We start from the raw sequence: 15,088 nt of genomic DNA on the forward strand, positions 1-15,088 counted from the left end.
GTTCTCAGAAGCACCGATGGGCTAAAAAGAAGCAATCTGATCATTCTTCAGACGTTTTCTGCACAAAAGTCATCGGGAGAACTCGTAAATGAAGGTCCCATTCATGTTGGGAAAACGCTGAAAAAAAACCCAAACTCCATCCTTGATCAGAAACATTGCAGAAGCGCTCAGGAAACAGCTAAAAGTGGGCACTTTGGGGGGGAAATAAAAGCGCCAGAGAAAAGCAGCGTTTTTCTTCCTCTCACGACGCTCGGTGGGTCTGCCAGTCTGAAGAAAAGTGTGCACATAACTTATCTCACAGAGGTTTTGAGGAGGATTTTAACACAAATCTGTTCCATAATCCACATAAAAACTACTCAATCCTATTCTTTCCATTCAAGCATTTTGTTTCAAACGAGGTATTTAAAAAAAAAAAAAAAAAAAGTAATTTCTTCGAGGCGAATTCTTCATGAAATACGCTCCAAACTGGCAAGAGGCTACAAAAGTCAGCATGGGGAAAAAACGCCTCAGAAACCTCTTCATGAAAGGCTTCGAGGGAAGCAACTCTTGAGCAACTTGGCGCATTTTCCGCTTCTACGAACTCAGTGAGAACTAGGCCTATGGGTACAGTCTAGCGGGAAGTTTCTGCAGCGGAAAAATCACCCAGTGGTGCTGCGGATCCTGTGCAGATTTTATGGCCATGTTAGGGTATGTTCACACGTTCCTGATTTCCATCCTTTTTTTTTCAGGACTGAAACCGCAGCTCTTTGCAGAAAACGCAGGTCCTTTTTTTGGTGCTATTTTGGTGCATTTTTTGATGCGTTTTTTATGCGTTTTTTTATGCAGTTTTCTATGCAGAGTCTGTGTGTTTTCTAGGAAGTTTTTTAGGGTTAAAATGGCTGAAAATACCCTAACCCTACCCCTAACCCTACCCCTACCCCTAACCCTAACCCTATTCTAACCTTAGTGAAAAAAAAAAAAAAAAATTCTTATTTTTTTTATTGTCCCTACCTATGGGGGTGACAAAGGGGGGGGGGGTGTCATTTACTATTTTTTTTATTTTGATCACTGAGATAGGTTATATCTCAGTGATCAAAATGCACTTTGGAACGAATCTGCCGGCCGGCGGGCGCACTGCGCATGCGCCCGCCATTTTGCAAGATGGCGGCGCCCAGGGAGAAGACGGCCGGACGGACACCGGGAGGCCGGGTAAGTATAAGGGGGGGGAGATTAGGGCACGGGGGGGGGGGGGGCATCGGAGCACGGGGGGGGGGGGCATCGGAGCACGGGGGGGGCATCGGAGCATGGGGGGGTGGGATGGGGCAGCCACACTCCGCCCACGCACTTCCGCCCGCTTCCCCGCACTTCCTGCTGCAGCGGTTCGGCACCACAAACCGCAATAAAACCCGCAGATATATTTTTGATCTGCGGGTTTTACTGCGGGTTTGACCTCACAATGGAGGTCTATGGGTGCAGAACCGCTGCGGCTCCGAAAAAAGAAGTGACATGGTACTTCTTTTTTACCGCGGCTATTCAGCGCAGCTTTTTTTCCCGATTCCCGCATCATGTGCACAGTGGTTCCTGTTTTCCATAGGGTACAGTGTACTGTACCCTGCATGGAAAACAGCTGCGGAACAGCTGCGGTTCCGCAGAAAAAAACGCACTGTGTGAACATGGCCTTACAATTCAAATGAGTGCAGGGGAAAATATTGGAGTGCAGGAAGACATTTAGAAATACGCTGCCGTGTTTTGCCACCAGGTGGCGCAAGCACCGGCACTAAGTCACATACTGACGTTACGGTTGGCTGTAAATTAGTTTCGGTTCCCGCTGTTTACACCGGAGACAGCAATGACCGCCCAGTAGAGATAAGTCTTTTATAGTGAGCTGGTAACTGCTTTCTTAATATATTTTATTTCATACGTTCCCAGTCAGCTGCTCTTGAGAGCTATGGAGCTCTGGGTTTCGTAGTTTTCTATTGGTTATAGATCAGCGCTGCTTACAGCTGAAAAACTACAACTCCCATAATTCCCAGTACATGGTTGTGACGTAGGTCTTGATCACGTCAGTTAGCCAATGAGACGCAGCAGTATAAAAGTGCGGGGCGGAGCGAGTTCGTCACTCTATCCATTGCTGCGGGCGGGTGATGTGAGCAGTCAGTCAGTCAGTGTGAGCCGCCGGGTGAATGAGCCATGTGGAGCTGCGGGGATACAAAGCTCTGTGGCCGCCTCCTACATTGCAGACACGCTCACGTTTCCTCCCCGCTGTCTGGGAGGAAACATGGGAGTTTATTTCCTACATTCTGTGATTCATGTCTGTAGCACTGGAGGGAGAACGTTATTCAGGGCGAGAACTGATATTCAGTGGCGAGACACTTCACCACTTAGTAGTATAACCCCCAGGGCTGAGGGGGCACCCACCAATCACCCCACATTATAGCCGTACAGCTCGAATAAATGTCGGTGACGTTAAAGGGGTTGTCTGGTGGTATATAACATTGTGAAAACCATTAACTTTCCAATGTATTTACTATTCCCCGCCTTTCTCGATAACCGGTAGTGTTAATTCTATAGTTTATTGCTTGTTTCCTAGGCAGCCGGCCACCTTGGCAGTCTTATCAGCGGTGGCCAATTTCCTTGGCAAGGAGCGCAGCACTTACAAGCTCTTTGCTTTATAGCGCTCTGGATCGTACCCGCTATAATCCCCCGATGCGCTTCGGGAAGCTAGGAGATGAACATACTCGTTAAAAGCTTTCTAATAAAGTCGTTGGCCAATATTTTTTTTTAAAAATGGCTCCCTCCTATCAAAATCATAGCATGACCCCTGTGTGCAGGTCGTGTGTGGTATTGCAGCTCTGCAATGACGCTGAACAGTGCAAGGCTACTTTCACACTTCTGTCGGTACGGGCCCGTCACAATGCATCGGACGTTGTGAAATAACTGCAAGACGTGGGCAGCGGATGCAGTTTTACAACGCATCCGCTGCCCATTCTGCAGTCCGGGGAGGAGGGGGCGGAGTTTCAGCCGCGCATGCGCGGTCGAAAATGGCGGACGCATCGCACAAAAAAAAGTTACATTGATCTTTTTTTGTGCGTCGCATCTGCCAAAACACGATGGATCCATCGCACGACGGATGCGACGTGTGCCCATCCATCGCGATCCGTCGCTAATACAAGCATTCTGTGAGCACATTTGCAGGATCCGTTTTTTGCCCATAAAGACGGATTGCGACGGAGGACAAAAGACGGACGTGTGAAAGTAGCCTAACAGTCACAAAGGGGCTGCTGCATGACACTCCGCAGGTATACTGTGTGGACATTAGTATTAGGACAGCTCCTTTTCACTAAATTCACATTTCTTCCTCCGCCCCATAGCTCCCAGTGAATAGCATCCGGCCCCCACCATGCTGTCTGCCTTTACTAACGTGAGATCGGCTCGTTGTAAAGTGCTCACTGATACCAGCGCGGTCCTTTAATAGAAGCCACCGGTGTAACAAGTCCTTCCATGACAGTTCATCCCTCTTATTTATTCCACTATGACTATGATTATTAAAGAGTGGAAGCGTTCAGGAACCACAGCAAATCAGTCATGAAGTGGAGACCATGTGAAGTTACAGAGCGGGGTCACCAAGCTGAAGAGCAAAGGGCAGAAAAGTCACCAATAGGGTTGAGCGACTTTTACTTTTTTAGGGTCGAGTCGGGTTTTGCGAAACCCGACTATCTCAAAAGTCGAGTCGAGTGAAATCGGCCGATTATGGCGAAAAGTCGGGGATCGACCGAAACACGAAACCCAATGCAAAGTCAATGGGAAATCTATTTTTTTTTCCTCTCTCTCTCTCTGTATATGCAAGCCTTACACCACCAAGCACAATGCCAAGTGCTGAATGGAGTGGTGTGAAGCTGCCACCAATGGACTCTGGAACAGTGGAAATAATGGAGTCTGTGGAGTGATGCCTCTCTAATTGGCACCTGATGGACGAGTCTGGGTTTGGTGACTACCAGGAGAATGTCACCTGCCTGACTGCATTGTGCCCACTGTAAAGTTTTGTGGAGGAGCAATAATCCTACGGGCTGGTTTTTCAGGGGTCAGTATAGACTCCTTAGTTCCACTGAAATAAAATCTTAAAGTTTCACTATACAGGACATTTTGAACAGCTGTAGCTTCCAAATTTTTGGGAATAGATTGAGTACGGCCATCCCTATTCCAGCATGACTGCACCCCAGTGCACAAAACAAGGTCCATAAACATGGTTGTGGTGGAAGACCATGACTGGCCACACAGAGACCTGTGGCGTTACTTGAATGCAAAAGCACCAACGGTGCCCCAAATTATTGCAAGTATTTTATAGCATTGGTCATATTATATAGGCAAGAGGGAGTTTTGGGGCCCCCTAGGCTCCAGAGCCCGAGTGCGATTGCAACCCCTGCACCTGTTGTAGCTACACTCCTGGCCTGACCTCAATGCATCCAACACCATAGGAATGAACTAGAACAGATATTTTGCCCAGGCTCTGACCTCACTAGTGCTCTTCTGGATGAATGGGCAAAATTTGGGAATGGGACTTAAGTGAAAACATATTTCCAATTTTATCATGGGGAACGATGTGTCTGCATTTCCTTTCATTTGTTTTTTTTTTTTTTGCAATTTACAGCAGATAATATCCCAATTACCACTAAAAAGCAAGAAACATGTTTGAGGCATGAACAGATCTGATATGGAAAGCCCCGCATATTCACAACATATTTAAAGATATAGATTTGAAAATCTGTGGATGCCCCAATTTTTCTCAGATTTTTTTCATGTGTATTGTACAGTAATCTGGATTTGGTGTTAAGAAATGTAGAGATGTAATACTCACCAGCTGTGCCCGCCTGTTCAGAATCCAGTGGGTGGCCACATACTGGTGTGTGAAAATACCAGACTCCATTTGCTAAGGTCCTGTTTACCAGTGGAAGAATAAAATAATAACCCTAGGCTTCCAGGAAGGCCAGCATATTAAAAGCTTTCCACTCACTGTCCACGGCTGCAGGCTATTCTATGGCAGGCAAATCACAGTAAGGCCAAGTTCACACAACCATATTTTCAGATTGAGTTATGTCTGGAAAAAATTGTCATCACTTGGTCAAATGTTATTCACTCGCGCTGTTCAGATTAGTGTTTTTTTTAAAGACAATGTAAATGTATCTGTGTGTCAGATGAGACTCGCCCAATCAAGTCTATATGTGCCCAAAAACAATCAGATATCACACAAATCAAATATATAGCTTCTGTTTTTTACAGATAAATAACCGCTGATGTATAAAAACGGATTGAATACGGAGATGAAAAACGACCATTTTTTCAAGATGAATCTCAGACTATTTTTTTATACGCTCTTGTGAACTTAGTCTAAGGAACTTAGTTGGAGGTGGATCCCATGTTCTTGGCAAGGTAACTGGTCCAATCATGAACCGGATGATGCCCCCTTGACACCCTGCTGCAGGTACTAGCTGCTGTCTGTGTTTCCACCTGTTGATATGTGTCTGTGCTGCCAGTCAGACCAGTTTGTCATTAGTTGCTGCCCCAGTATCTCTTCCTTGGCTTGGCATTAGTGGCAGGTCCTGTTCCTTATTGGAGTCTGGAGGCATTTTTCCTTCATTTGGTGAGGATACCCTACTGTCTGAACATCACTGATCTTGAAGATCAGCCTCTACCTACTAGTCTGCCTGTTATACCCTTAGGCTGGTTCCAGATGTAGCGGAATAGCTGTGGATTTGCACTACAGATTCGGCACTGTAAATCCATAGCAATTTACATTACAGTACATGCAAATGTGTTTTGTTAAACACCATGCGCTCGCAACAGAAGAAAATCTAAGTGAAAATATGTGCATGTTGAAGATTTTCAAGTCTGCAGCATGGTTATTATGTTGCAGAAAAGCTGTTTTCAGTCCATAAGGTGTAGTCCGTGGATAAGTGCAATCAGCAATTTTTGGAATGAACTCCCTTTATGATGGAGCCATGAGACCTGTGCTGGAATTCTTTTCAAAAGTAATCTGTGAACGTTTCATTATGTCTATAAGCAAGAATAGTGCTGCAGAACCTCTAAACAAAAGTGTGAACAGGGCTTTAGGCCAGTTTCACATGATGGAAGTGATAGGGGGTCTGTTTCTAATCCTCAAATGACTGAAACTCACAGCAGCACAGGGACTTCTGGTGCTATTAGTTCAGATCACGGTCTTACAATCAGGCCAGGACCTGCCCTGCCGGACACAATAATACGGCTGCTTTATGTCCTTCTGAATGAGGCCTCATGCTAATTTCTAATCACAAGAATTAACAACATGTTTGTAGACTAATTGAAATTCATGTCGACATCCATTGTCATGTCTACCACCAGGATCTTACTAACGACTTTTCCCCGCTGATGTGTTTCTATAAGGGCTTGTTCATAAGCCCGATTTTCTCATACGAGCGCTATCCATGATTTTCACAGATAATACTCGTGCCTATGATATTCTGTGCGGCTGTGCACATGTCCAAGTTTTCCCTTGGACCGAGTAATTTGCGGTAAATATTGAAGGCATGTCCAATTCTGATCTGAGCGTCTATGGTTCCATGAAAAAAAATTAGTCCTCTCTCTGATGTTATCCAAGTGTTGTCCAGTTTTGACAAACTGTGAGAAAGGAGAAGGTGGAGAATTATTTTTGTTTGTCTCTACTAGTGATGAGCGAACAAGCCTAACAGGCAACAGGCAATCCCCGCATGCGTTATGGCTGTCAAACAGCTGCAAATCATGCAGCCTCGGGCACTCGAACATATTATTCGAGCACACCCAAGATACTCGGATGTTACCCGAGTATGCCCAGATAACACGTTATCTGAGCACGTTCGCTCATCGCTAGTCTCACCATATGAGAAATACTGATGACACTCCGACCACAGTCTGACCAAAGTCTGATCAGAATAACTGGTCTTGCACATGGAATATGATGATGTCTGAATGAACCTTACAGGAGTTGTCCACTACTTGGACAACTTCTTCTCATACCCCTATACTCGCCTCCCGTGCTGGTGCTGTTCCCACAGTGTCGGCATTCACTCTCCGCAAGGCTCCCATGCTGTTGTTGTGATACGTGACAATCAGCAAAGGCATCACTGTCCCCACCTCCTGTCGAATTGAAAATGAAGATGAAGTTAGAGATCAACTGCAGCCTGGACTTCCTCTTCTTGTTCGATTTGTCCGAAGGCGGGGAGAATGACGCCAGCGCTGATTGAGCGCCGGGGTTACATGTCCCAACAACTGCACAATAGCCTCAGGACCGCGAGTGCTCACACTGCTGGAACGGCGTTGGCACAGGAGGTGAGTATAGTCCTTTATCGGGGCCTAACATTTAGATCAAGAAGGGTTGTCCTAGTAGTTGACAACCCCTTTACGGGAAAGAATGTCAAGAAATAACATTGACATTTGCTTTAACTCTAATCTTTGTGTGAATATGATTTGAAGGTTAAAGTTGCAGAGAATGGTTGTGAAAGTCTAGTTGCCATTTCTAATGAACTCTACCTGATCAGGTTTACAGGTGATTTTCCTGCTATAGAATATCCAGCCCTTGGGCTGCTATACGCAGACTGTCAGCATGATGAGCTAAGGCTTACTCACTGCTTGTGGTAATTTCCCTGTTTCGGAAAACATCTGCATGCTATAACTAGCTTTTCTAGATAGTATTATCTAAATTGATAATATCTCAGTTCAGTGAAATCCCCATAGTTTGGTTTCTATTATTCTGGCTCTTGCTTTTATGGACCTAGAATACAATGTAGGGTTTATGGCTGAGTTCACACATCGTATTAATATCATGCTGCTAAATCAGCATTTAGTCTCCATTTAATCTGCATCAATACATGTAAATTTAGCTGATGTTTCACCCATGGCTATGGATAAAATCAGTAATAAATGTCCACAGCGTCTTCACAATAGAATGGGTGTCGCACGTCGATATTTTGAAAATCTGCCCCAAATCTACAATCAGCTCTCTTCTCATAGAAACTGTTTCCCAAAGGTTGTATTTGAAGATCAGCAATTTAGTTTGCGCTGCCATGGTCCGGTATCCAGTCCTTCGCGGTAGCGGGTCTCTACTTCTGTGCCTTCATACTGGGTGCTAATAGGTACAGCGATGTCCTCATGTTGAGACTTAAAAGGGTTTTCCCACTAACAAAGTTCATATTAATTACGGTAATACATCTTAGAATAATAATAACTTCCACAATTGGATATGTTAAAAAATAAAATGTTCCTGTGCTGAGATAATCTTATAAATGTGCCCCTGCTGTGTACTGTGTAATGGCCATATCTGACCGTGCAGGAACATGGTCTGATCATACCACAGCTCCTGGGCAGGGGAGGATGCAAAAAAGTATACTGACAGGACAGCAAGAGATTGCAGATGATGCCTGTGCAGAGGCATCTATTGGCGATCCGATACATGCTACTGCGCAGGCGCCATTTTCAGACTGATTTTTTTTTCTTTTTAATTTATTCATCCTATCAAAAACAATAATTAAATACACATTATAGATGCGATCATGCTGCAGCGCCGGTGCCTGCCTGCAGAAGGTGATTTTTTTTTTCCTTTTTTTTTTTAAATATATATAATTCATTATGTAAACTAGGGGGCAGGTCACTGACTGACTGTCAGAAGCCCATACTGATGAATACTTAATCAGAGCACCACATAAAGACCCCCCACAGGCCGCCCCGGAGCACGAGCATATCATTAACTCAAAACTACAAATAAACATTAAACAACCACAAGACGGATTTCATCAACCAAGGTATCATTGTAATGGCGCCAACCTGACACTGTGTGTAGCTTACTTTGTACAATCCTGCTGTCAGGTTCACTTTAAGTTCACCCGAAAAGGTTAGAGTGCATTTTAGGATAATCCTGAAACTTCACCCGATAGTGAAATATATAAGCCGAGATTTTCAACTCATTTTTTGGGGCTGAAAGTCCCCCTCTCGGCTTATACTCGAGTCATACCCAGATGTCGGCAGGGGAGGGGGAGCGAGGGCTAATTATACTCACCTGCTCCTGGTGCAGTCCCTGCTTCCCAGCGCCCCAGCTTCTTCCTGTACTGAGCGGTCACATGGTACCGCTCATTACAGTAATGAATATGCGGCTCCACCTCCCATAGGGGTGGAGCCGCATATTCATTACTGTAATGAGCGGTAACGGTGACCGCTCAGTACAGGAAGACGTGCGGCGCCGGGAAGCAGGGACCGCGCCTGGAGCAGATGAGTATAACGGGCAGGGGAGCGCAGCGCGATATTCACCTGCTCCTCGTTCCGGGTGCCACTGCGCCTTCTGCAGTGACACTCAGGTCAGAGGGCGTGGTGACGTGGTTAGTGCGCGCCCTCTGCCTGAACGTCAGTGCAGGAGATGCTGAAGATGGAGCAGCACCGGAACGAAGTCAGGTGAATATTGAAAGTGCCGGGGGCCTGAGCGACGGAGAGGTGAGTATGTGATTTTTTTTTTTAATGCAACAACAGCAAATGGGGCAAGTGTCTATATGGAGCATATTATGCGGCCATAGCGTTTGTGCAGCACTATATGGGGCCAGTGTCTGTATGGGGCCATACTGTTTGTGCAGCACTATATGGGGCAAATATCTTTATGGGGCATCTTATGGGGCCATAATCAACATTTGTGCAGCATTATATTGGGCAAATGTGTCTATGGAGCATCTTATGGGGCCATTATTAACCTTTATGCAGGATTATATGGGGCATATTTTAATATGGAGCATCATATGGGGCCATCATAATCTTTATGGAGCATTATATGGGGCTCCTGATTCAATATGGATATTCAAAAACACTTAACCTACTGATGTCTCAATTAATTTTACTTTTATTGGTATCTATTTTTACTTTTGACATTTACCGGTAGCTGCTGCATTTCCAACCCTAAGTTTTCCCAGTTTTTTGTGGCAAAAATTAGGGGGGTCGGCTTATACTCGGGTCGGTTTATACTCGAGTATATACGGTATGTTGTCCTTGGTGGGATTTGAACACAGGACACCAGTGCTAACCACTGAGGCGCATGTGTATATATATATATATATACTGTATACATATATATATATACTACATATATATATATATATATATACTGTTTATATATATATATATATATGTATATAGCACTTCAAGATTGGGGTCTTCAGTTTGAATTTCGCCAGAGGCCACAGTTTGTCTAAAACCTGGTCAGATGGATCATTTTAACTACACTGCTCAAAAAATAAAGGGAACACTTAAACAACAGAATATAACTCCAAGTAAATCAAAATTCTGTGAAATCAAACTGTCCACTTAGGAAGCAACACTGTTTGACAATCAATTTCACATGCTGCTATGCAAATGGAATAGACAACAGATGGAAATTATTGGCAATTATCAAGACACACTCAATAAAGGAGTGGTTCTGCAGATGGGAACCACAGACCACATCTCAGTACCAATGCTTTGTGACTGATATTTTGGTCACTTTTGAATGTTGGTCGTGCTTTCACTCTCGCGGTAGCATGAGACGGACTCTACAACCCACACAAGTGGCTCAGGTAGTGCAGCTCATCCAGGATGGCACATCAATGCGAGCTGTGGCAAGAAGGTTTGCTGTGTCTGTCAGCGTAGTGTCCAGAGGCTTGAGGCGGTGCCAGGAGACAGGCCAGTACACCAGGAGACGTGGAGGGGGCCGTGTTATGATCCGGTGACCTTGCAGCCGCATGAAACTTTCTCTGGAGTAGGTGGTAACTGTACTGGCCGCAAATCCTGAACTAACACCGCAACTAGAAGTAGCCGTGGGGTGTGCCTAACAAACCCTAGACACCTCGACACAGCCGGAGGACTAAATACCCCTATAGATGGAAATAGGAATTCTACCTTGCCTCAGAGCAGAACCCCAAAGGATAGGCAGCCCCCCACGAATATTGACTGTGAGTAGGAGAGGAAAGACACATGCTGGCAGAAAAGAGGATTTAGCAAAAGAGGCCACTCTAGCTAAATAGGAAAGGATAGGACAGAATACTAAGCGGTCAGTATTAAAACCCTTCCAAAAATATCCACAGCAGATAATACAAAAATTCCACCATCTAACTAAAGACGTGGAACGTATATCTGCAACTCCTGAGAATCCAACTAGACTGAGTAAATACTGACACAATCTAAGCTGGACAAGAAAAAACAAATGAATAGCACTGAATTATCTAGCACACAGCATGAGTGCCACAGAAACAAAACCAGACACTTATCTTTGCTGATTTGGCAGCAAGGCACACCTAAATACCCAAGTCAGAACTGCAATCAGCAGATACACCTGACCAGGACTGCAACCCAGGGACAACTGCATTACCACCTACGACCACCGGAGGGAGCCCAAAAGCAGAATTCACAACAGGGCTGTAGGAGGGCAACAACCCTGCATCCGGACCGTTACCTCAGCCTTTGTGCAAGGAGGAACAGGAGGAGCACTGCCAGAGCCATGCAGAATGACCTACAGCAGGCCACAAATGTGCATGGGTCTGCACAAACGGTTAAAAATTGACTCCATGAGGATGGTCTGAGTGCCCGACGTTCACAGGTGGGGGTTGTGGTCACAGCCCAACACCGTGCAGGATGCTTGGCATTTGCCACAGAACACCAGGATTGGCAAATTCACCACTGGCGCCCTGTGCTCTTCACAGATGAAAGCAGGTTCACACTGAGCACATGTGACAGACATGAGAGAGTCTGGAGACGCCGTGGAGAGCGATTTGCTGCCTGCAACATCCTTCAGCATGACTGGTTTGGCAGTGGATCAGTAATGGTGCGGGGTGGTATTTCTTTGGAGGGCCCCACAGCCCTCCATGTGCTCGCCAGAATTAGCCTGACAGCCATTAGGTACCGAGATGAGATTCTCAGAGCCCTTGTGAGACCATATGCTGGTGCGGTTGGCCCTGGGTTCATCCTGATGCAGGACAATGCCAGACCTCATGTGGCTGGAGTGTGTCAGCAGTTCCTGCAAGATGGAGGCATTTAAGCTATAGACTGGCCGCCCGTTTTCCAGACCTGAATCCGATTGAACACATCTGGGACATCATGTCTCGCATCATCCACCAATGTCACGTTGCACCACAGACTGTCCAGTTGGCGGATGCTTTAGTCCAGGTCTGGGAGGAGGTCCCTCAGGAGTCCATCCGCCGCCTCATCAGGAGCATGTGCAGGCGGTGTAGGGAAATCATACAGGCACGTGGAGGCCACACACACTACTGAGCATCATTTCCTTGTCTTGAGGCATTTCCACTGAAGTTGGATCAGCTTGTAACTTCATTTTCCACTTTGATTTTGAGCATCATTCCAACTCCAGACCTCCGTGGGATATTAGTTGTGATTTACGTTGATCATTTTTAGTTTTTTTTTGTTCTCAACACATTCCACTACGTAATGAATAAAGATTTACAACTGGAATATTTGTCAGTGATATCTAGGATGTGGGATTTTAGTGTCCCCTTTATTTTTTTGAGCAGTGTATATCGTGGGGTCCTTTTAGTTTCCTTTCGAGGGCCGCCATTTTCCCGGAGAAAATAGTGCAGCTGCGTTTTTTTGAAAAAAATGTGTTTATTCTTTTTTGTTTTAAGGTAAAACAGAACGTCTGTCCGGGCTGAGATGTCATACTCCATCCCCTCTCCCCATTACACTTTTATAGCATGTGCAATTAATATGTCTTAAAAGACAATTATTAAAAATCCCTTGAATCCAGCTTTCATTATGTGAGTGGAGATCCAGTCCATACATACAGGGTTGTCCTATAGTGTGAAGATCCCACGGTACAGAATGGATATTAGTGGTGGCAGCCTGGACATGAGTGTCTGCTCCAGTGTCAGTGCTGCAGGAGACCCTCCGAGTGTGGGGGAGGAGACAGGAAGGAGAGGCTGAGAGGAGGAGGAGGAGGAGAAACCAAGGGAAGAGACTCACGGAGGAAGAGAGGAAAACACAGCAGGATCAGGACACCGTCTTGCAGGGAATAGAAAGACGCCGCCGGGTAAACGGTACTGGGTGCTCCGCCACTTACCGGAGACAGTCCGCACCCGGAGTCACGGACAGGCTGTGCTCACAGCACGGAAAGCTGAAAGATCGAGACCGCTTCCTCCTACCGGCTGCAGCCCGTGCTTTCCTTAGTGCACCCTGCCTTCCATCCGAGCACATCCAACGTTCCAGCGGATCACCCTCATACAACCAACGTTCTATTAGATCACTTCCATCACCTAGGGATCTACTCGATCACCCCTATACATTCATCGTTCCATCCGATCATCTTCTCTACAGCCAACGTTCCATCGGATCACCCCCATACCCCCAACGTTCTACTGGATCACCCCCATACCCCCAACGTTCTACTGGATCACCACCATACACCCAACGTCCCCTAAGCCTCTTACAGCCCTGATCTGCTCTGAACACCCCAGCTTCCCCGATTCCATCAGTGACTCTTGTTCTTCCTCCTACCACCCCTCTTTGGTGGTCTCCATCAGATGACCCCTCTCCTTGCCCTCCCTGTTGCCATTCATCTGGTTGCCTCCCCAATACATATTCATCTCTTTTCCCAACACTCACTGTGCCATCCATAAGATAGGTCCTACTCTCATTCATATTCTCTTTTGTGCCCCCCTCCCTGTATACTGTCATCTTGCAGTACCAGTTGAGCTATCCTGGACCACATCTTCACCACTGGCCTCCATCAGGTAATTGTCATCCATGTGCATCACTTTAGCAGAGCTGCCTTGGATTAGATCTTCCAGATCTGTCTGTATTGTACTGTCACAGATGATTAGACGTCTGTCATATTGCAGCCATGCCCCTCATATGACCTTACTGTATATGTAGCATGTGTCCTGTATACCTCAGCTGTCACAACCATTCACAGGACTAATGAGAACACATTCAAGATCTTCACAGCTCCAATTTCCATGTCCTGTTTTATAGGATATTAGGCATTATCCTGGCTGTCTGCTTTTATAATTGTATTTACTGGTCCTCTCTAACCCCTCTCCGCTCCCGATCATTGCCCTCTGGCACTCTGCTTGATCTCTACCCTACATATATTACATTGCACCCCCAGGCTGGATATGTGAGGCCTTCCTCAGCCTTGGAAAGATGAACTACCAGCAGCAGCTGGCCAACTCGGCCGCCATTCGGGCTGAAATCCAGCGATTTGAATCTGTGCACCCCAATATCTACTCAATATATGAACTCTTGGAGCGACTCGATGAACCTGCGCTGCAGAACCAAATCCGGGAGCATGTTATAGCCATAGAAGGTAAGCGGTGTGTGACACCTTCCGATAATATGATGTGAAGTAAGAACTCTACATCTTATTTTTTCCTATACACATTAATGGTAATGACTTTGTGCTCCCAGTATTAACCCAATCAATGCCGTCACTGTGCAATATTATGCTCCATATGATTCTTCTCCCCTTGTCAGATTACCCATTCTCTCTGGATAAATCTGTGTTTATATGAAGTGGCACTCAGTGTATATTGCTACATTTATAGAGTATAAATGTTGTGTTTTTCTGCTGTATATTATTATTATAAATATTTTATTTGCAGGATATTGTATAGTTTTGGGCTGGTGTGTGTACACATGGGGGCTGGGATATGCTTGTGTCCCCTGGGCTTTCTAGACTGCTCCATTTGCTCATTGTTAAAAGAACAATTCCATAAAAAGTATGAAGTGAGCACAATGCTTTGTACGCATCCGTGGGAGCGGAGGAATGCAGATTGCTGTAAATATTTGCTATGAACGCCCATTATTCTGTGCATGGTCTTGAATATGTTAGAACTAACTCTCTGATTTATTCTGTCTTGCGTTCAACATGTGTCTTGCTTCACATATGCTGCGGCATATTTTTTTTTTTTTTATATGGCACATCATTTACATAAGAGATGTAAATGATCTAATATCTGCTTTCCGGGGTTAAAGTGGACCCCATGCATATGCTCCTGCCCGGTCGGACATATATTCTTTAGGCGTCATGCAGTAGCTAAGGCAACTATCCAGTTCGGAGTGCAGTTGTGAATCTCTCTACCCAATG

The 15,088-nt window shown here is 45.6% G+C and overlaps 1 protein-coding gene across 3 annotated transcripts in view; it reads left to right on the plus strand.

Annotated features, from left to right (window-relative positions):
* Nucleotides 1-12,961: 12,961 nt before the first annotated feature.
* Nucleotides 12,962-15,088, plus strand: part of AGAP1 (ArfGAP with GTPase domain, ankyrin repeat and PH domain 1) — a 484,860-nt gene continuing 482,733 nt past the window's right edge. For 2 of the 3 annotated variants that reach the window (XM_069733319.1, XM_069733321.1), the window contains exon 1: nt 12,962-14,308. In XM_069733319.1, the coding sequence (XP_069589420.1) occupies nt 14,146-14,308 (163 nt within the window). In that variant the 5' untranslated portion in view covers nt 12,962-14,145. The remainder of the gene's footprint in view (nt 14,309-15,088) is intronic. The other variant, XM_069733320.1, reaches the window with a different exon arrangement.

The sequence above is a fragment of the Ranitomeya imitator genome, chromosome 7, assembly GCF_032444005.1.
Source record: "Ranitomeya imitator isolate aRanImi1 chromosome 7, aRanImi1.pri, whole genome shotgun sequence".
In the NCBI taxonomy this organism is placed as follows: Eukaryota; Metazoa; Chordata; class Amphibia; order Anura; family Dendrobatidae; genus Ranitomeya; species Ranitomeya imitator.